Here is a 22,715-nt window from a genome sequence, read left to right on the forward strand (position 1 = left end):
AATTACATTCTGAAGGGAATTAGCTTTCTATCTTTTGAGCATACCTCAAGAATTCTGTATTATTAGTTCACCAGACACCTCAGAGTACAACAGATGTGTGAACATCATTAACATTCTTTCCACCATGGCTGCAGTGTGAACCATCCACAAAAAGAAATGGGTGACATTCCTAAATGTTGGACTGAACAAGAACCCAGCTAAGGTATTGATGATGTGCTCGTGAACTAGTTATAACTTTAGCCAACTATTCCAGAATAGTTACAATACTGGCAGGCAGTCTGACAAATTACCTCCCAGTTGTTCTTCTGTTAATCACCAGCAAAGTGATGGAAGCTATCATCAACTTTTCAAGATCAATCCAGGACAAGCAAAAAAAAAGCTAGTGGAAGGGTGGTGATACTGATACTGATACTATACAAAAATCTTGCTTATAGTACTCTGTCTCATGTTGTTGTCTTTCTGAATCTAGTGTTTAAAGTTAGCGTCTAGTGTTTAAAGTTTGAGTGTTTAGAATTATGGAGAATAAAACAAGACAGTCCTTAATATTTCTGGAATTATGACTCAAAAATACAAGAGCCAATATTAAAGAATTGTAATACCAGAGCTTCTTTCTGGAGTTGGGGTTATGGAATCCATTGCCTAGATTTGTGAACAAAGCAAAATTGACTCCACCAAGCAAACACAGTATTTAAAAGGAATCAAATAAAGTTACTGTTGGCTCATGCATGCAGTGTCCCAAGCAATCATTCAAAAACAGATAATGGAAACTAACCTGGTTACTTTCAGATGGAAGACAATTTCCATACATAAAACAACCACGCTTTGAAGCATGTCCATGCAAGTCCACATAGTAGGCAATCCCACTCTCATGAGGAGGAATGTGCTCTGCATTTTCTGAAGAGTCAGAAGTATCAATTGCTTTCCCATTGAGTGTATCTTCACCATTCGATGTATTAATTTTCTCACTGTGTGATTCTGGAAACAACTGCCTATCATTATTTTGTCTTTGAATCAATGGATCGATTTGGTCAAGGTCTTTAGAGGAAATGAGGCTGTCCGCTTCACTGTTTGCAACATTCTTAAAATTTTTGCTTTTCTCCAATTCTGACAGTGAGATCTCAGAGGAAATTGAAGGGTTATTGATGGAATGATTCAAGTTTTTTGTCCATAAAGGACCATTGGACAAAAATGACGAGAACATTTTCAATTCACAATTGTCCGAAGGCACACGATTGTTGACGTGGTGATAGAGGACAACTGCACGTGCCGCATAAATTGAAGGGTGCAAATTAAAATCTGGATTCATATATAAACGATTCAGATTCACACCTCTAGAATCAGTCCTGGCAAATACAAAGCACGTCAGATTAAAACAAAGATAATTTGATACGATTAAATTGTTAATTCAAGTCTCCATAAGACCATGAACAGAATTAGATATTCGGCCCATCTGTCATTCTATCATGGCTGATCCCAAATCCCACTCAACCTCATACACCTGCCTCCTCGCCATATCCTTTGATGCCCTGACCAATCAGGAAACAACCAAATTCTGCCTTAAATATACCCACAGACTTGGCCTCCACTGCAGTCTGTGGCAGAGCATTCACTACTCTCTGGTTTAAAAAAAATTCCTCCTTACTTCTGTTCTAAAAGGTCGCCTCTCAATTTTAAGGTTGTGCCCTCTAGTTCTGGATAGCCCCAACACAGGAAACATCCCCTCCACATCCACTCGATCTGGTCCTTTCAACATTCAGTATGTTTCAATGAGATCCCCACACATTCTTCTAAGTTCCAGTGAGTACAGGCCCAAAGCTGCCAAGCGCTTCTCAAATGTTAACCTCTTCATTCCCAGAACCATCCTCATAAACCTCCTGTGGACTCTCTCCAATGACAACGCAAATTTTCTGAGACACAGGGCCCTTAATTATTGGCATTACTCCAGGTGTGGCCTGACTAGCATCTTCTAAAGGCTCAGGATTAATGAAGCCATCATTTCCATTATTCAAGTCATTGGCAAACAATGTGAAAAGTAGCGGTGTCAACATATTAGTCACTGGCAGTCAACCAGAAAAGGCCTGTTTTATTTCCAAATGCTCCATCCTGCCCGTCAGCCATTCCTCCATCCATGCCAGTATCTTTCCTGTAACACCATGGGAATTTACTTCAGCAGCCTTTATCAAATGCCTTCTGAAAATCCAAGTAAATGACATCCATTGCCTCTCCTTTATCCACCCTGCTTGTTATGTCCTCAAACAACACTAACAGATTTGTCAGAGTAGATGTCCCTTTACAGAAACCATGCTGAGTTTGACTTATTTTATCATTCGTCTCCATATACCTCAAAACCTCATCCTTAATAATAGACTCCAACAGATTCCTAACCACTGAGGTTAGGCCAACTGGCCTATATTTCCTTTTTTTTACTCCCTTCTTAAAGAGCAGAGTGACATTTTCAATCTTCCAGTCGTCCAGGACCATGCCAGAATCAAGTGATTCTTGAAAGATCATTACCAATGCATCCATTATCTCTTCAGCAACCTCTCTCAGGACTCTAGGTTGCTGTCGATCTTGCCCAGGTGACTTATCCACCTTAAGACCTTTGAGTTTGCCTAGCACTCTTTCCTTTGTAATAGCAATGGCACTCACTCCTGCTCCCTGACACTCATGGACCTCTGATACACTGCTAATGTCTTCCACAGTGAAGACAGATGCTAAGGACTCATTAAAACTGCCATTTCTTTGTTCCTCATTACTACCTCACCCGCATCATTTCTAGTGGTCCAATATCAACTCTCAACTCCCTTTTACTCTTTATATAACTGAAAAAGTATCTTGCTTTTAGTATCTTGCTTTATATTATATTTCATCTTTTCCCTTCTTATAGCTTTTTAGTTGTCTTTTGTTAGATCTTAAAAGCTTCCCAATCATCCAACGTCCCACTCACTTTTGCTAACTTGTATGCCCTTTCCTTGGCTTTGATGCAGTCCTTAACCTCCCTTGCCAGCCATGGTTGTCTGCCCCTGCCATTTGAGAACAACTCTTTCTGTGGGACATATCTATCCTGCGCCTCGTGAACTATTCCCTGAAACTTCGGCCATCTCTGTTCTACTGTCATCCACGCCAGTATTCTCTTCCAATCCATCTGAGCAAGCTTTCTCTCACGTCTCTGTAATTCCCTTTACTCCATTGTGATACTGATACATGTGATTTATGCTTCTCCCTCTCAAACTGCAGTATGAATTCAATCATATTGTGATCACTGTCTCCTAAGGGTTCCTTTACAATAACCTCTCTAATAAGATTTGGGTTATTATACATAGCCAATCTAAGATTTTTCCCGAGTAGGCTTAAGCACAAGCTCATGAAAAAACCTTTCAACTAAAGCTTCGAAGGCTTTCAACAAATTCTCGGTCTTGCAATCTGACACCAACCTGATTTTCCTAATCCCCCGTTACAATTGTGTCATTACCCTTATTAAATGCCTTTTCCAGCTTCCTTTGCAATCTCAACTCCACATCTTGGCTACTATTTGGAGGCCTATATATAATTCCCATTATATTTTTTTAGCCCTTGCAGCTGAACTCCACACACTAGGATTCAATATTCTCTGATGCTATGTCACCCCTTTCTAATGATGAAATCCCATCTCTTACCAACAAAGCGTACGGTGCCTATGCCCTCCTGCCTGTCCTTTCATTACAACGCATATCCTTTGATGTTAAGCTCCCAACTACGGCATTCATTCAGTCATGACTCAGTGATGCCCACAATGTAATACTGAGCAATCTCTAATTGCACCACGAATTCGCCCACCTTATTCCAAATGCTACAAACATTTAAATACAGCACCTTCAAGTCCTACATTCTTCACCCTTTTGAAGTTTGTCTCTATGGTACAATTTAACTCTTTACTCTGTCTGCATTTGTACCCAATCACTGGCTTGTCCTTCCTTACATTCATGTTATATCCATCATCTATTTGTAAACCTGCTGTCTCATACTCAGCTCAATCATATGGGTTCCCAGCATAATACAGATTAGCCAACAGAATTATAGGAAACAAATTAATTATAGACTTTGCTTTAATGCTTCAGCAATTAAATATTTACAAGCTTACCGATAATGTCCCCTCACTACACCATCCGGATTCAACATGGGTATAAGTTTAAAGACATACATTCGCCTCAACATCCGAGCACGAAGATCATCAGCTCGCAAAATAAACTCCAGAAAACCATTGAAAACAAAACTGGAGGGAGTTTCTCCAGGATGCACACGACTGCTGAGGAAAAATACCTAAAATAGAAAACAATCACTTTATATTTGTCAATTTATCAAATATAGACAATAGACAATAAGTGCAGCAGTAGGCTATTCGGCCCTTCGAGCCAGCACCGCCATTCACTGTGATCATGGCTGATCATCCACAATCAGTACCCTGTTCCTGCCTTCTCCCCATACCCCTTGACTCTGCTATCATTAAGAGCTCTATCTAACTCTTTTTTGAAAGCATCCAGAGCATTGGCCTCCACTGCCTTCTAAGGCAGAGCATTCCACAGATCCATAACTCTCTGGGTGAAAAAGTTTTTCCTCAACTCCGTTCTAAATGGCCTACCTGTATTCTCAAATTGTGGCCTCTGATTCTGGACTCCCCCAACATCGGAAACATGTTTCCTGCCTCTAGCGTGCCCAATCCCTTAATAATCTTATATGTTTCAATCAGATCCCCTCTCATCCTTCTAAATTCCAGTGTATACAAGCCCAGTCGCTCCAATCTTTCGACATATGACAGTCCCGCGATCCCAGGAATTAATCTCGTGAACCTCCGCTGCACTCCCTCAACACACTCGCCTGTACCCAGTTCTCTATTTCTTCCTGTTTAGATTTCCTATGGCATTGCCTGCATAGAATGTCCTTCCTCAAATTTGGAGACCAAAACTGTACACAATACTCCAGGTGTGGTCTCACCAGGGCCCTGTACAACTGCAGAAGGACCTCTTTGCTCCTGTACCTGCATGTTTACTTTCAGTGACTGATGAACAGTTATGTTCCAGAAATATGTTCTATTGCATATAATATGCATATAATCTCAAGCAACAATAACTGACGAATATAACATAACTGCAGAACAGTGAACATCTTTTCACTTTTTACAAATTCTAAGTTATAGCATTGCTAATTTTGAATGTTAATCACAACACCCAATGTACACCACTCAGGGGGACTGGTTAAGGGAGATTTTAAAAGTAAAAAAAAAGAGTTGGAGAGAAAACACTTAACTGCACTCGCCTGTACCCAGTTCTCTATTTCTTCCTGTTTAGATTTCCTATGGCATTGCCTGCATATATTGAACAGATATCCTGAAACCTCTATCTCACAGGAATTGCTGCATTTGTAAGTCTGTCAGTCTCTGAATATGAAGCCCCAAGTATGTAGAACATGCTAATTCTAGGCAATTACAAAATGGGCAAGAATAAAGATATAGTAAGCAGAGGCTATAATTTTACTTTCAAATTATTAACAGTAACTAAATCAAACAATTTATCATCTATTGTAGTAAATAGAAGTGTAATGATGTACATTAATTGATGTACCTCAATTAGTTAATTAGCCAATCAATAATAGTTGGCAGCAGCCGGTAAAAAGTAGTTAAGGTCAGTTGTCTGTGTTGCTTGGATTTCGAGCATCTGCAGATTTTCTCGTGTAGGGTCATTTCTGAGGCTTTGAGGTGAAGTAGTGGAGTAAATAGCCCAGATGTCAGGAGAGCAGCTCTATGTTTAAAAAAAAGGCTTCACATTGAAGAAATAAGTAATGTTCTGAGTGCAGCTATGCAGAAAGGAAGTGCAATGAAGAGAACTATTGAGGCTTTGGTTTGGGAGGCTAAGGTGAGATTCAGGTTCAGGACATAGAAAATCAGGGAGACCTCCAGTGTCCCTAATAATGACACCAGATAAAAGTGCATCTGACTGCAGCTCCTTAGAGACCACTTCAGGGAACTGGAGATGGATGAACTGTGTATCACTTGGAAGGCTGTGGGGTTGATAGACAGAAGTTATAGGGAGGTAGTCACACCTAGGTTGTAGGTAAGTGGGTGACCATCAGGAGAAAGAAAAGGAATAGGCAGTCAGTGTGGGGCATCCATATAGCTATTACCGTCAATAATTATACCGCTTTGGCTAATGTTGGGAGTATGACCTACAAGGGGAAAGCCAGTGGTCAGGTTACTGGTACTGAATCTGGCTCTGTAGCTCAGAAAGGAAGGAGTAGAAGATGGTTTTGTTTCGGAATCAAGCCTTTAAGCATTTTGCCCTTCTGATGGACAAAAAGCCTTATGGACCACTTAAGGAGTAGACTGTAATAGAGGATTCATTGGTTATGGAACAGACAAGCATATTCTGTGGATGAGGACGAGATTCCTGGATGGTATGTTAGTTCCCTGGCGTTGGGGTTAGATGTCTCTGATTAAGGTCACAGCGTTCTTAAGGGAGAGGGTGAGCAGCCAGAAGTCCTGGTACATGTTGCTACCCACAACATAACTTGGAAAAGGGATGAATCCTGAATTGGGAGTATGGGGTAGGAAGTAAAAAGCATGACCTCAAGGGTATTAAGCTTTGGAAAACCTAGGATGATATGACAGATGAATGTGAGACTAAAGAGTAGGTCCAGGGAGCAGGGTTTCAGATATGTGGATCATTGGGGATCTCTTCTGAGAAAGATGCAATCGGTAGAAAAGGGATGGCTTGCACATGAACTCGGGAGGGAGCAACATCCTTGCAGACAGGTTTGCTAGAGCTGTTGGGAAGGGTTTAAACTAAATTGTCAGGGGAATGGGAACCACAGTGTTAGAAAAGATAGTGGGGAAGTTGATGTAAAGATAGAGGCAATTTGCAGCATAATTTCGAACATAAATTGGAAATAGATTTTCTCAGGAAGATGCAGAACAGAAATCTGAGGTTGTTTAGGAAACATTTAAAAGGAGTTCTGGATAGGTTTACTCACTGACACACGGAAAGGATAGTATGGTGAAGGAACCATGGTTAAGATGCAGAACATTTAGTCAAGAGGAAGAAGGAAGCATACTTTAAGGTTAAGGAAACAAAAATCAGATAAGGCTCCAAAGTAGTCAGAAAGAAGATTAAGAAGGGATTCAAGAGCTGAAAGGGGACATGAAAAAACCTTGGCAGGTTGCACTGAGGAAAACACGAAGGTTTTCTCACATCCCCTTCCAGTTCTTGAATGAGAAAAACAGGACGATGACTGGAGTGAGGATAGGACTGCTCAGGGATAAAGGGGGAAACATTCCTGAAGGTAGGGGAGGTCCCTAGTTCAGTGTTCACTAGCCTTTCTAGTTGGTTGTTGTACTTGCATATTGGCATTGGTATGTCCCAGGGCAGCAAATCCCTTTAATCTGCAATTATATTCAACTATTCAAAATGCCATAATGTACTTATTATAGTTTATATTCAAGCCATTATCAAGTCTTCCAATCAAGCTAGCATCTGAATTGTAACCATAAAGCCCAAATTCTTACGTGTTTTCTTCTGAAATGATTTTCAAAACACCTTCCACTAAAGTAGAGAAAAGGGAATCCAATCAGGCAATAATTTAAAAATTGCTAGTTTCCCATATATACTACACCATTTTCTACTATTGTTTCTAACTGACCTATAGTTCTATTCAATATTATTCCTTCTCTCTTGAGTGGATATGTATCCACTGAGCAATAAAAGTCAAATTCCATTGTGTATGGAATTCTAGGAGGTCAAAAATCAAACCATCTACCAGCACTGCAGCTACCTTCTTAATCAATGGGATGTCGGTTACAAGGTGAACATGAATTATTCACAATCATTTATGGAGTTATTGGAGTACTAATCTTTTGCATGCTAATTTCTTCAAATATCTCATTGACATTAAACCCTCACTTCCCCAATGGTTCTAGAATTTTGCTACATCTTCTACCATGGAAGCTTTCAACTCTGTTATATTCTACCATTTTAATTTTTCCATTCACAGCTTACAAGTTGGGCCTTTATTCTTTGGAGTGTAGAATGTTGAGGGGGGACTTGATAGAGGTATTTAAAATTATGAGGGGGATAGACAGAGTTGACGTGGATAGGCTTTTTCCACTGAGAGTGGGGGAGATTCAAACAAGAGGACATGAGTTGAAAGTTAAAGGGCAAAAGTTTAGGGGTAACATGAGGGGGAATTTCTTTACTCAGAGAGTGGTAGCTGCATGGAACAAGCTTCCAGCAGAAGTAGTTGGGGCAGGTTCGATGTTGTCATTTAAAGTTAAATTGGATAGATATATGGACAGGAAAGGGATGGAGGGTTACGGGCTGAGTGCAGGTCAGTGGGACTAGGTGAGAGTAAGGGTTCGGCACGGACTAGAAGGGCCAAGATGGCCTTTTTCCGTGCTGTAATTGTTATATGGTTATATGACTTATAGGTGATCCATATTCATTTCTACAAATGGTAGGAAATCATTAACAAAAGGCCAAGATTTTAAAAGTTTGGGCCAGATCATTTGGGAATGAAATCAGGAAGTAATTATCACAAAGAATGACAGCAGCTTGGAACTTTCTCTTTAAAAATAATATGGAGACTGAGTACATTGAATTTCTTCAGCATTTTTTTTGTAAGAAACATAAGACCATAGACACCAAAGCAGAATTACATCATTCGGCCCATCAAGTCTGCTCCACCATTCAATCACGGTTGATCCGTTTTACTCCTCCTCAGTCCCGCTCCCCAGCATTCTCCCCATAATGTTTGATGCCATGTCCAATCAAGAACCTATTGAGCTCTGCCTTAAATGCACCCAATGACCTGCCCTCCACAGCCGCCTGCAGCAACAAATTCCAAAAATCCACCACACTCTGGCTACAGAAATTTCTTTGCATCTCTGTTTTAAATGCATGCTGCTCTATCCTGAGGCTGTGCCCTCTTGTCCTAGACTCCCCCACCATGGGAAACATCCTTTCAATATCTACTGTCTAGGCCTTTGAACACTTGAAAGGTTTCAATGAGATCCCACCTTCATCCTTCTAAATTCCAGCGAGTACAGACCCAGAGCCATCAAACGTTCCTTGTATGATAACCCTTTCATTCCCAGATTCATCTTTGTGAACCTCCTCTAAACACTCTCCAATGCCATCACACCTTTTCTTAGATGAAGAGCCCAAAACTATTCACAATACTCAATGCAAGGCCTCACCAGTGCCTTATAAAGCCTCAGCATCACATCCTTGCTCTTGTATTCTAGGCCTCTTGAAATGAATGCTAACATGGCATTTGCCTTCCTCACTACTGATTCAACCTGCAAGTTAACCTTCAGGGTGTTCTGCACAAGGACTCCCAAGTCCCCTTGCATCTCAGATTTTTGGTTTTTCTCCCGTTTAGAAAATAGTCTGCACATTTATTTCTACCAAAGTGCATGATCTTGCATTTTCCAACACTGTATTTCATTTGCCACTTTCTTTCTTGCCCATTCTCCTAATATCTCCAAGTCCTTCTGCAGCCTACTTGTTTTCTCAACATTACCTGCCTGTCCATCAATCTTCATATCTTGTACAAACTTGGCAACAAAATCATCTAAGTCACTGATATACAGCATAAAAAGCAGTCCCAACACTGACCCCTGCAGAACACCACTAGTCACTGGCAGCCAACCAGAAAAGGGTCCTTTTATTCCCACTTGCTGCCTCCTACCAATCAGCCAATGCTCTAACCATGTTCGTAATTCTCCTGTAATACCATGGGCCCTTAACTTGGTAAGCAGCCTCATTTGTGGCACCTTGTCAAAGGCCTTCTCAAAGTTCAAATATACAACACCCACTGCATCGCTTTTATCTATCCTTCAAAGAATTCCAACAGGTTCATCAGGCAAGATTTCCCCTTAAGGAAACCATGCTGACTTTGTGCTATCTTGTCCTGTATCACAAAGTACTCCATAACTTCATCCTTAACAAATGACTCCAACATCTTCCCAACCTCTGAGGTCAGACTGACCGGTCTTTAATTTCCTTTCTGCTGTCTTCCTTCTTTATTGGAGTGGAATGATATTTGCAATTTTCCAGTCCTCTGACACCATTCCAGAGTCCAATGCTTTTTGAAAGATCATTACTAATGCCTCCACAATCTCTACCGCTACCTCTTTCAGAACACTAGGGTGCAGCTCATCTGGTCCAGGTGACTTATGTATCCTTAGGTCATACAGCTTTTGGAGCACCTTCTCCCTTGTAATATAGTAACTGCACTCACTTCTCTTCCCTCACACCCTTCAACATCTGGCATACTGCTAGTGTCTTCTACAGTGAAGATTGATGCAAAATACTGATTTAGTTCATCTGCCATCTCCTTGGCCCCTGTTATTATTTCTCTGGCCTAATTTTCTAGTCATCCCATATCCACACCCATCCCTCTTTTACTACCCACTTTGATATTGTTTGCTAGCTTGCTTTCATATTTCATCTTTTCCCTCCGAGTGATTCTTTTAAAAACCTACAGAACAATTAAAAGTTTCCCAAATCTCTATCTTCCCACACATTTTTGCTTTGTTGTATGCCCTCTCTTTTGCTTTTACATTAGCTTTGACTTCCCTTGTCAGCCACAATTGTATTATTTTGCCATTTGGGTATTTCTTCATTTTTTGGAATACTGTACATCTATCCTGCACCTTCCTCATTTTTCTCCAGAAACTCACACCATTGCTGCTCTGCTGTCATCCCTGCCAGCATCTCCTTCCAACTTACTTTGGTCAATTCCCCTCTCATATCCATGTAATTTCCTTTACTCCACTAAAATACTGCTCTGTCAGACTTTACTTTCTCCCTATAAAATTTCAAGTAGAACTCAATCATGTTTTGATCACAGCCTCCTAAGGATTCTTTTACCTTAAGCTCCCTAAACACCTCCAGTTCATTACATAACAACCCAATCCAGTATAGCTGATTCCTTAGTAAATTAAATTACAAACTGCTCTAAAAAGCCATCTCGTGGGCATTCAACAAACTCACTCTCTTGAGATCCATTACTAACTTGATTTTCCCCAACTGACCTGCATGTTGAAATCTGCCATGCCTATCATAACATTACCCTTTTGATATGCCTTTTCTATTTCCCATTGTAATCTGTGGTCCACATCCCAGCTACTGTTGGGAGGCCTGTATATAACTGCCATCGGGGTCCTTGCAGTTTCTTAACTCAATCTACAAGAATTTAATATCTTCCAATCCTATAATCACAACTTTCTACTCATTTGATGCCATTCTTTACCAGCACAGCCATGCCACTCTCTCTGCCTACCTTCCAGTCCCTCCGATACAATGTGTAGCTTTGGACATTCAGCTCCCAACTACAACAATACTTCAGCCATGATTCAGTGATGGCCACAACAGCGTAATCTGTAATAGTGCAACAAGATCATCCACCTTATTTCTTGTACCCCATGCACTGAGATATAACACTTTGAGTACTGTATTTGCTACCCTTTTTGATTCTGCATCACTGATACTCTGCTGGCTGCAGTTCCGTCCTATCATCTGCCTAACCCTGACAGTCTGACTGCATGCCGTCTTTGCTTTTTAAAAAATCATCGTCCTATCCTGAGTCCCTTCACTACGGTTCCCACCTCCCTGCCAAATTAGCTTAAAACCTCCCCAACAGCTCTAACAAACCTGCAACCCATCACTTTTGTACAGGTCATATCTCCCCCAGAAGAGATCCCAATGATCTAAGAACTAAAGCCCTGCCCCCTGCACCAGCTTCTTAGCCACACATTAATCTGCCAAATCATCCTGGTCCTACCCTCACTGGCGTGTGGCACAGGCAGCAATCCAGAAATTACAACCCTGGAGGTCCTACTCAGCTTTCTGCCTAGCTCTCTTTTCAGGGCCTGTTTGCTTTTCCTTCCCATGTCATTGATACCAATAAGTACCAAGACATCTGGCTGCTCTCCCTCCCGCTCCAAGATGCTGAGGACATGATCCGAGATGTCCCTGACCCAGACACCTGGAAAGCCAACATACCGTTCAGGTGTTCCATTCACGTCAACAGAATCTCCTGTCTGTTCCGCTAACTATTGAGTCCATGCATCAAGGTGGCTCAAGTTACAAAGAATTTATGATTTAAAACAACGACAGGGAATCTAATGGCTTGCGAATGATCCTTTAGCCACAGTGCAAATAAACTAGAGAAAGAAATTCATTAGAATTTTGACTATTGTAAGAACGTATAAGAGAAAAGCTCTTAAAAGATTCTTCTTTCTCTGGGACAAGGGGATTGTAAAGAAGTAAAAGGGCAATTTCATGGAGGATTTCAAATTTTTGGCAATAAGACAAATATTGTCCTGGTGTCAACATTTCAGAGTATCTATTATGGGCCCAAACATATTAATGTAATCATGAAGAAGGCACACCAGCAGCTAATACTTCAGCAGGATTTTAAGGAGATTTGATACGGCATCAAAGACTCCAGCAAATTTCGACAGATGTATAGTAGAGAATAGTCGGGCTGGTTGCATTACAGCCTAGTATGGAGGCTCCAAAGCACAGGATTAAAAGATGATGCAGAGGGTTGTAGACTCAGCCTGCTCCATCCTGGGCACAAGCCTCCCCACGGTCAAGGACACCTTCAAAAGATAGTGCCTCAAGGTGGCAGGATTCATCATTAAGGACTCTCTCCACTTGGGTCATGCCCACTTCTTATTACTACCATCAGGGAGGTGGTACAGGAGCCAGAAGACCCGCTGTCAACATTTTAGAAACAGCTTTTTCCCCTCTGCCATCGGATTTCCAAATGATCCATGAACACTACCTCACTATTTCCCTTTTGCACAACTTATTTTTATTGTAATTTTTCGTAATTTTTTTAATGTTTTGCATGGCACTGCTACCACAAAACTACACTTTCACAACACGTATCAGTGATAATAAACCAGATTCTGATTTCATGGACTGAATAGCTTCATGGAGGAAAGGAGTTTTCTAGGTCTGTGAGACTCATTAAAACTGGTTGCATTGATGATAAAGTCTAACCCATTGGCTAACCCTGACAACCTGCTGAAATATTTGCATGATTCTTTACCTCATTGAAACTTGATACCTTTCAAAAAGCTGGAGAGATGAGCAGTTGAGTTCTTAAAAAAATACTCAAAATGATCAATTATGTAATGATACATAATACACAAGTCAATAAGTAAAAAAGCAATATTAAAGTCTTCATAAAATGAGTTTGAGTGTTTTCTTACTTGTTTTCCAGAGAACAGATGTGGCCGCGAAATGGAATGGTCTGGAAAAAGATTTTCCAATCTTGGTTCACATTCAACCATCATTCCATGACATGAAGAAATAGTGATGAGGTCAATACGTAGATTGTCCAGAGAGTAACACAGAGGCTCACGGTGATAATAAATAGTATCAGCAGGGCTGAAAATAATATTGTTTTGACAAGTTAATTTCTTCACAAAATTAAACCACTTTAGAGGGCACACAATGTCAAAAGGAAGCAATGGTCAATTCAAATTACTTTTCAATTTACAGAGATAAGGGTAAAGAGACTCCACTACAGAACTTAAGGAGAACTTCAAATTCTGGCCTGCAGTCTGCGGTAGCTTTGAAACACAATGGACATCAGCACATGAAACACCATTATGAGTTAAGCATACAGAAAAAAATGGTGGCACAATAGGTTACAACAGCTACGACCACAGGAACAGTAGCTGGCCACTTCAGCTTAAGAACACCTTACACCAGACAGTGAGATATATTGTAGATCTTTTACAATGATCCATATGTCTACCCTTTCCTCAAAAATCATTTGCAATACCTTTGGCAAAGAGTTCTACACAGTAAAGGTTTGGAAGATTTTAAACTGATTAATGCCTAAATCTTTAGCTGCATACATTGGAACTTCTGAAAATTTTAAGTGATTCTGTTTATTTATTCACCTCCAGGGTCCTGATTGTAACCCTTTAAGATTTAACATGAATTTAAAACTTGAAATTTTAGTTTTAACTCAAAAGAAAATCATTAACTACAATTCTAATTATCTGTGCTGTCCAAATTGCTTTTCCAATTCACACACATTTTAAAAGACACAAAGTCTTGGGGACAGATATGAATGTATTAAAAAAATTGCAACAGCACATCTTTCAATAAAGCATGATAATGCCCTATATTCCCCAACAAGTATTTGATGCTTCTATCAAAATAATAACTTCTACATTTTGTCTGGATATGCATATATTATTGATTTCATACTGTCATCACTCAACTTATATCCATCCCTTAGCCTAAAGCTACAAATGTTAAGTTTTATATTGGTCATAATAAAAAAATACTATCAATTTATTTTAATACAATACCGGCAACATAATTCTGGCAATATTTAACCTGATTTCAGCATGAATACTAAGTACTGTAATTAAATTTCAATTATAAATCAAATAATTTAGATTATTCTACAGTCAAAAAAAGTTGACTCCAATTTTTTCAAGAGATTCTTTGTAGAAATTCAAAAGGACAAGTTGGGCCAAGGGGCCTGTTTCCGTGCTGTATGACTACAGCCCTAAAAAGCTATACCATTCATAATTTCATTGTAAATTTCATAATTAAAACTCATCTCTCACAACTGCTCAGTAGCAAAACTGTAGTCACTTAATTCATATGCACTTTCGTATTATGCAACAAATTGCTAAGTTATGCAACAAAAAAGCCCAAAGATAATCATAACTTACAGATGGGAAGTGCTATTTTGGATAGGTATAGACTTATTCTAAAGACAGCTACTACTGTACATTTTTTCTACCACTACCTTCAATAAATAAGAGCTGATTTCTTTCCCTCTATTCATATTAAATCATTATTGTCCAGATTTCACCTGATTTACATAACCAAGACTGAACCACTGCTTACTCAGTTATTCATCCCACTTCAGCATTTGTAATGCATTTATTTAGAATCATTTGTCTTGATTTTGATACCAAGTCGAAAAAAGTCTGCAAGTTCTATTTACTGAAAATCCCAGTACTTCGAAGCAGTGAAAGGGAAACATGTTGTCTATCAGCAAGATAATTGTCAGCACCTAACTAGAGTAACAAGTTTAAACAAACTTCTACAATCTCAGAACATCATAGAGTACTTTAGTTAATTCTTACTTTTGAAATGTAATTATTTGTAACTGAGCTAGTACAGAAAAAGCCCAGAAAAAGAGAGCATTAAAATAGCAACCCACTTGTTTGGTCATAACCTAATATCACCAAGTTCAACCTCTCATCCAAAAAAAGTTACCTCAGACATTGCCACATGTCCTCTGTATTTTGTTAGTGCCATCCTGGATGGTGCATTAAAATTACTCAAGAAGGACTTGACTATAAATTTCGCCACATAGATAGGAACATTACCACTGAACCAAAATTATCAGTGATAGGCAAGACTAAGAAAAATAATAAGGAAACAAAATTTACCCAACAGAAGGGAAGACTACTGATTCTGGTTTTTGTCTAAAATGTGAAAAATATCATCTTTAATTTGAAACAGAACCTATCAACAAGTTAAAAATCACAAGCAAGACTGAGCAAAACACCGAATGATTCTTCCCTGTTCCTCTCACAACCTTCAAATCTTAGCTATTGACTGACTGGAACAGGCTTTCTATGTAAATTTAGCTTTTGTACAGACTTAAAGACAGTCTGAACATTAATTAATTGAATACACATTCCAAAAGCTGAAAGACAATAGTATATTCCTACTCATCAAATCCAAACAGTAATAACACATTCAATTATGATTATGCAACTGATGTTCCAACAGAATAATTTCATTTTCATGTAAATCGCTTGGAAGACTAATTGCACTAAGAATAATCTGTTGAAGTGCTAAGATTGTACAGTACCTGCTCATAGTCAGCCATTTACAATATTCAAATCTTTCATCCAATTGCATCAACATTTCCTGACATTCAGCATATGTGAATGGAAAACAAAATGCAAAGTAGGTAGTTGCTCCACGGTATTCAAGAAAGCGATGCATGAAAGAGAGAATAAATTGGTTTTCCACCATCTGAATTGAAAGAAAATGGAGAAAAATAAAGGAATAAGAAATAAACATTGGTATCTTCTATGTAGGAGGCATCAATTCAAACATCAAATATGCATATCAAGGAGAAACAAGCTGATTAGCAATATCCCTCGTAACATTTAATTAGTGGTGAGTTAGCACAAACACTGACCCTGCTCATCTCGTAACTCTAATCTTGGGTTTGATTAAAGAAAATTTGTTTCATATAATGTAATGAAACAATCATGCAAAGATCCTTCAAATGTTTATACTTAATTAGAAAAGAGGAACTCTTCTTGAAGAGGCATTAAAAATAAGTAAGTTTATGCTAAAAAGTTAACTTTGTTTCCCCCTTCTCAGATTCTTCCTCAATATCTCTATATGTTATCGTTTAAATTGTATTAAATTGTTAATGTACTCACCAGCTTCTCAGCAATTAAAATTACAATAAAGGGAGGCAATTTTTAGTGACCAGCGTTAACACCGGATTTGAAAATAAATAGATTGTTTCTTTTCTTCAGGCACTTAATTGCTCGACATTTAAAAAAGACACTTACCAAACTGTTTTTTTTTTAGAAACGCTGTCTCTTACACGATTCTCTTTCCTTCTAATTATTTCTTTCTGAACATATTTAGATTGAATTTTTCCTTCTTGACAACATTGATTATTTTATTCACATTGCTTAAATCATGTTGGCTCAGAAGGAACATTAAGCGATTCTTGGTTTCACTAAGATCCCAGGTACTTTGCCATCCTAGCTTCTCAATGTTTCTACCAGGTGACATTTAAATTCAAGCACGGGTAGAATGAAATCAAGTGGAAGTTTTCAAGAAAGTTTAACCAACCTCAATTGCTTTGTTTAGTTCTGATGTATTAAATTTGGTCTCAGAATTATATATGGGAAAATGAGTCAAGAACTAAATATAAAGCAAATTGTTCTGTTAGAGGTCTGAATAAATGTCGACAAAGACTTTCAGAATCTCAATAGTCTCATCCTTACAAATGTGGTTAAGAAGAGGAAAATAAAGCAAAATAAGTCCAATATTTTCAAAGCAGACGATAAACAATGCACATTACCTCAAAACCCCCTCCAAACATTGTTCATTACTGATGGTAATAGTTCATCAATTCCTGTCCATCTTGGGATATCTTCAATTTTTGGCTAGTTTCAGCATGTTTGTCTAATGCCCCTCCTCAGTGCATAGCTAGGCTCATTCCCATCTGTTCAAGAACAGCCAATGAATTACTTGTAATATTTTTTCTCCTGTTGATTCACGGTGTCCTTTGGGAATCATCTGGGCCATTTCCTATTTCTCATAGATATACTACCTCTATATTTACCAAGATCGTCCACTTTAAACTCTAACACTAACCAGCTTCCCTCCCGTGACAGCTCCTTTCTTGTTCAAACTTTGTCAAGCTCACAAATTTGACTATTTTGAGGCACCAATTAATGGATTCAATCCATCAACGTGGAGTTACCCACTTTCTTGCTCATCCAAACATTTAACCTACCATGCGGTTGGTGACCTACTTGCTAAGTTGAATACTTCAAATTTAAAAATCACATTCCAGTTTTCAAACGCCACACAAAATCACAGCCCTATCTTCATATCCTCCACCAGGAACCACAGTATTGCAGCAGTTAGCACAACACTATTACAGCTTGAAGTGTAGGAGTTTGGGGGTTCAATGCCAGCATCCTGACCCTCATGACAAGTTACCATAACCCATAATAAATGTGCAACAAAAAATACACTACAGACAGATGGATATTAGATAAATGGCTCCTACTTACTAGCCCTTAATTTTTACACTCTAATAATTACAACTACACACTACAAAAATAGAAGAAACGAAATTTTCAAATATAAACACCTTAACATTGATGCAAATAACCTTTTTCTTTTTTCTCTTTTTTTTGGTGTGTGCCTGCGTGCATGTGAGTCTGTGCGTGTGCATGCGTCCGTGATGATGTCTTTTTCATGGCTTTTACAAGGCGCAGAGCAAGAGAGAGATTGTGTGGTGCGCCACTCCTCACACAGACATTTTTGCAGTATTTTTCCCGTTTATTTTACAAGGCCGAGTTGCGACCTCGACACTCAACCCGGCACGGATGGAAAGCGTACTTGGGAGTGGACCCGACTGGTTTCGAACTCGGGAACCTTCGCTCCCAGGTCCGGCGCTGATGTCATTGCGCCACCAGCCGGCCTTCTTTTTTCTCTTCTTCAGGTCAAGTCAAGTAACAGTTATCTAGGCCAGAGGTTACCAGCACTTAGTCCAATATAGAGTGATCTTTACCACCACTCTGTTAAGTCAGTAAGTCAAGTCAAAGTCATGAAGCTTCTAGAATCAGATTTAGTATCACTGGCATATGTCATGAGATTTGTCAACTTAGCAGCAGCAGGACAATCCAATATATTATAATATAGAAAAAATAAGTGAATCAATTACAGTAGGTACATATATGTATATTAACAGTTAAATTTTAAAATGTGCAAAAACAGAAATAATAAAAGTGAGTTAGTGTTCATAGGTTCAATGTCCATTTAGGAATCGGATGGCAGAGGGGAAGAAGCTGTTCCTGAATTTTTCAGGCTTCTGGACCTCCTTCCTGCTGGTAACAATGAGAAGAAGGCATGTCCTGGATGATGGGGGTCCTTAATCGTGGACACCACCTTTCTAAGTCACCACTTGTTGAAGATGTCCTGGATACTATTGAGGCTATTACCCAAGATGGAGCTGACTAATTTCTACAACTTTCTGTAGCTTCTTTTGATCCTGTACAGTAGCCCCCCCGCCTTCTCTCCCCCCTATCCCCAAATCCTCAAATCTCTGCTTCCTGTAGAAGACAGATGTTCGTTTTAGGCCTGTCCAGACAGCTGGTCTTGGTCTTGACGCACACCTGTCGCACAAATCCCCTTCTTTCTGGACAGACTTCAATGACTATTCCGATGATCCATGAATTGCGAGGTACTGTCTGATCAACTAAAAAAAGTCTCTTGGGAGGAAATTGCACGTTATGCCTGACCATTTCTGGTGTTCCTGTAACTGTGGTAAGTAGTCCTCGACCCACCATTTCCAAAACAAGATTGACATGTATTGGCAACACACATAAAAGTTGCTGGTGAACACAGCAGGCCAGGCAGCATCTCTAGGAAGAGGTGCAGTCGACGTTTCAGGCCAAGACCCTTCATCAGGACTAACTGAAGGAAGAGTGAGTAAGGGATTTGAAAGTTGGAGGGGGAGGGGGAGATCCAAAATGATAGGAGAAGACAGGAGGGGGAGGGATGGAGCCAAGAGCTGGACAGGTGATAGGCAAAAAGGGATACGAGAGGATCATGGGACAGGAGGTCCAGGAAGAAAGACGGGGGGGGGGGACCCAGAGGATGGGCAAGGGGTATATTCAGAGGGTCAGAGGGAGAAAAAGGAGAGTGAGAGAAAGAATGTGTGCATAAAAATAAGTAACAGATGGGGTACGAGGGAGAGGTGGGGCATTAGCAGAAATTAGAGAAGTCGATGTTCATGCCATCAGGTTGGAGGCTACCCAGACAGAATATAAGGTGTTGTTCCTCCAACCTGAGTGTGGCTTCATCTTTATAGTAGAGGAGGCCGTGGATAGACATGTCAGAATGGGAATGGGATGTGGAATTAAAATGTGTGGCCACTGGGAGATCCTGCTTTCTCTGGCGGACAGAGCGTAGGTGTTCAGCAAAGCGGTCTCCCAGTCTGCGTCGAGTCTCGCCAATATATAAAAGGCCACATCGGGAGCACCGGACGCAGTATATCACCCCAGCCGACTCACAGGTGAAGAGTTGCCTCACCTGGAAGGACTGTTTGGGGCCCTGAATGGTGGTAAGGGAGTTTGTTGCTTGACATGTATTGGACCTGCTTCCATCATCGACAAGCATAAACATCTTCCTTTTGGAACTTCTTTAGATCTTCAGAAGCAAAAGAAGGTGGGTGTTAATGCTTCCAAATCACTGGGAAGCACTAATCAATGCCTTAGTAATTGGATGGTCATTGATAACAGCCTCTACTTCATGAAGGACTGTGTGGAAAACCTCTTCGTCAAGATTCTGCACATTCATGAGGGAAACTGAGGACCATTCCCACATAACTGATAAAACCTTTTCCATGATCCTCTGTGATGTGAACAAGCCGGGGGTTAAAAATCCACTTAATTCCTTTCTGAACAAGGACATCACTGATCCATGAATGGTTCCACTTCTCAATGTCTTCTCTCAACATCTCCACCTCGTTGACAATTAACACTGGCGCTCCACAGGGATGTGTGCTTAGCCCACTGCTCTACTCTCTCTACACCCATTACTGTGTGGCTAGACATAGCTCAAACGGCATCTATAGATTTGCTGATGATACAACCATTGCTGGCAGAATTTCAGATTGTGACAAAAGTTTGTACCAGTTAGTTGAGTGGTGTCTCAGCAACAAACTTGCACTCAGCGTCAGCGAGACCAAAGAGCTAATTGTGGACTTCAGGAAGGGTAAGACAAGGGAACACAAAACAATCCTCATGAGGGATCAGAAGTGGAGAGAGTGAGCAATTTCAAGTTCCTGGGTGTTAATCTGGTCCCAACATATTGACGCTACTATAAAGAAAGCAGGACAGTGCCTATATTTTACCAGAACACTCACCAAGACACTCAAAAACTTCTGCAAATGTACTGTGGAGAGCATTCTGCCTGGCTGCATCACCATCTGGTATTGGAGGTTGGGGATCGGGGGGGGAGGGGCTACTGCGCAAGATCAAAATAAGTTGCAGAAATTTATAAGATTAGTCAGCTCTGTCATGGGTACCAGCATCCGTAGTATCCAAGACATCTTCGAGGAGCAGTGTCTTATGAAGGTGACATCTATCAATAAGGATCCCCACCACCCAGGCCATGCCCTCTTCACACTGTTGCTTTTGGGAAGGAGGTACAGAAGCCTAAAGGCACACACTCAGCGATTCAGGAACAGCTTCAACCCCTCTGCCATACAATTCCTAAACAGACATTGAACCCATGAACACTACCTCATTGCTTTTTATTTGTTATTTTGCACTACTCAGTTTAACTCAACTTAATAGACATACATATGCTTAATGTAACTTTTTTCCTCTATATTTATTTATCAGGTATTTCATTTGTACTACTGCTGTAAAGTTAACAAATTTCATGACATATGCCGTTGATATTAAATCTAACTCTTGATTCATCTCACGCTCAGCTCCAACAAAGTTTGTTGCATTACAGAGCACAGTTCAAGGACTTGACCTCATCTTGCTATAAAGCATCAAAATGCAATAACAAAGAAATATATTTGGATTTGTATTTGGATTTTCAAAAAGGCCTTCGATAAGGTGCCGCATAAGAGGCTGCTTAATAAGAAGAGAGCCCATGGAATTACAGGAAAGATATTGGAATGGGTGGAGCATTGGCTGATAGGCAGAAAACAAAGGGTGTGAATAAAGAGATCCTATTCTGATTGGTTGCCCATTACTAGTCGTGTTCCGCAGGGGTCAGTGTTGTGGCCGCTTCTTTTTACAATGTATATCGATGATTTAGATTATGGATTAAATGGTTTTGTGGCTAAGTTTGCGGATGACACCAAGATAGGTAGAGGAGCAGGAAGTGCTGAAGAAATGGAAAGGTTGCAGAGAGACTTGGTCAGTTTAGGAGAGTGGGCAAAGAAATACTACAGTCAGTTATCAAAGATGTGATAACAGCACATTTGGAAAGTGGTGAGGTCATCGGACAAAGTCAGCATGGATTTGTGAAAGGAAAATCATGTCTGATGAATCTCACAGAATTTTTTTAAGGATGTAACTAGTAGAGTGGATAGGGCAGAACCAGTGGATGTGGTATATTTGGATTTTCAAAAGACTTTTGACAAGGTCCCACACAGGAGATTAGTGTACAAACTTAAAGCACACGGTATTGGAGGTATGGTATTGATGTGGATAGAGAATTGGTTGGCAGACAGGAAGCAAAGAGTGGGAATAAACGGGACCTTTTCAGAATGGCAGGCGGTGACTAGTGGGGTACCTCAAGGCTCAGTGCTGGAACCCCAATTGTTCACAATATATATTAATGACTTAGACGAGGGAATTAAATGCAGCATCTCCAAGTTTGCGGATGACACGAAGCTGGGCGGCAGTGTTAGCTGTGAGCAGGATGCTAAGAGGATGCAGGGTGACTTGGATAGGTTAGGTGAGTGGGCAAATTCATGGCAGATGCAATTTAATGTGGATAAATGTGAGGTTATCCACTTTGGTGGCAAGAACAGGAAAACAGATTATTATCTGAATGGTGGCCAATTAGGAAAAGGGGAGGTGCAATGAGACCTGGGTGTCATTGCACACCAGTCATTGAAAGTGGGCATGCAGGTACAGCAGGCGATGAAAAAGGCGAATGGTATGCTGGCATTCATAGCAAGAGGACTCGAGTACAGGAGCAGGGAGGTACTACTGCAGTTGTACAAGGCCTTGGTGAGACCACACCTGGAGTATTGTGTGCAGTTTTGGTCCCCTAATCTGAGGAAAGACATCCTTGCCATAGATGGAGTACAAAGAAGGTTCACCAAGTTGATTCCTGGGAAGGCAGGACTTTCATATGAAAAAAGACTGGATCGACTAGGCTTATGCTCAC

At 40.1% G+C, this 22,715-nt stretch overlaps 1 protein-coding gene across 6 annotated transcripts in view; it reads right to left on the reverse strand.

Annotated features, from left to right (window-relative positions):
* The window catches only part of agbl5 (AGBL carboxypeptidase 5), a 153,612-nt gene that overhangs the window by 99,924 nt on the left and 30,973 nt on the right, over window positions 1-22,715 (reverse strand). For all 6 annotated transcript variants that reach the window (XM_072251352.1, XM_072251350.1, XM_072251353.1 and 3 more), the window contains 4 exons: window positions 15,898-16,064; window positions 13,253-13,430; window positions 4,121-4,299; window positions 773-1,343 (listed from right to left, as the gene is read on the reverse strand). In XM_072251352.1, the coding sequence (XP_072107453.1) occupies window positions 773-1,343; window positions 4,121-4,299; window positions 13,253-13,430; window positions 15,898-16,064 (1,095 nt within the window). The remainder of the gene's footprint in view (window positions 1-772; window positions 1,344-4,120; window positions 4,300-13,252; window positions 13,431-15,897; window positions 16,065-22,715) is intronic.

The sequence above is a fragment of the Mobula birostris genome, chromosome 2 (genome assembly GCF_030028105.1).
Source record: "Mobula birostris isolate sMobBir1 chromosome 2, sMobBir1.hap1, whole genome shotgun sequence".
Taxonomy (NCBI): domain Eukaryota; kingdom Metazoa; phylum Chordata; class Chondrichthyes; order Myliobatiformes; family Myliobatidae; genus Mobula; species Mobula birostris.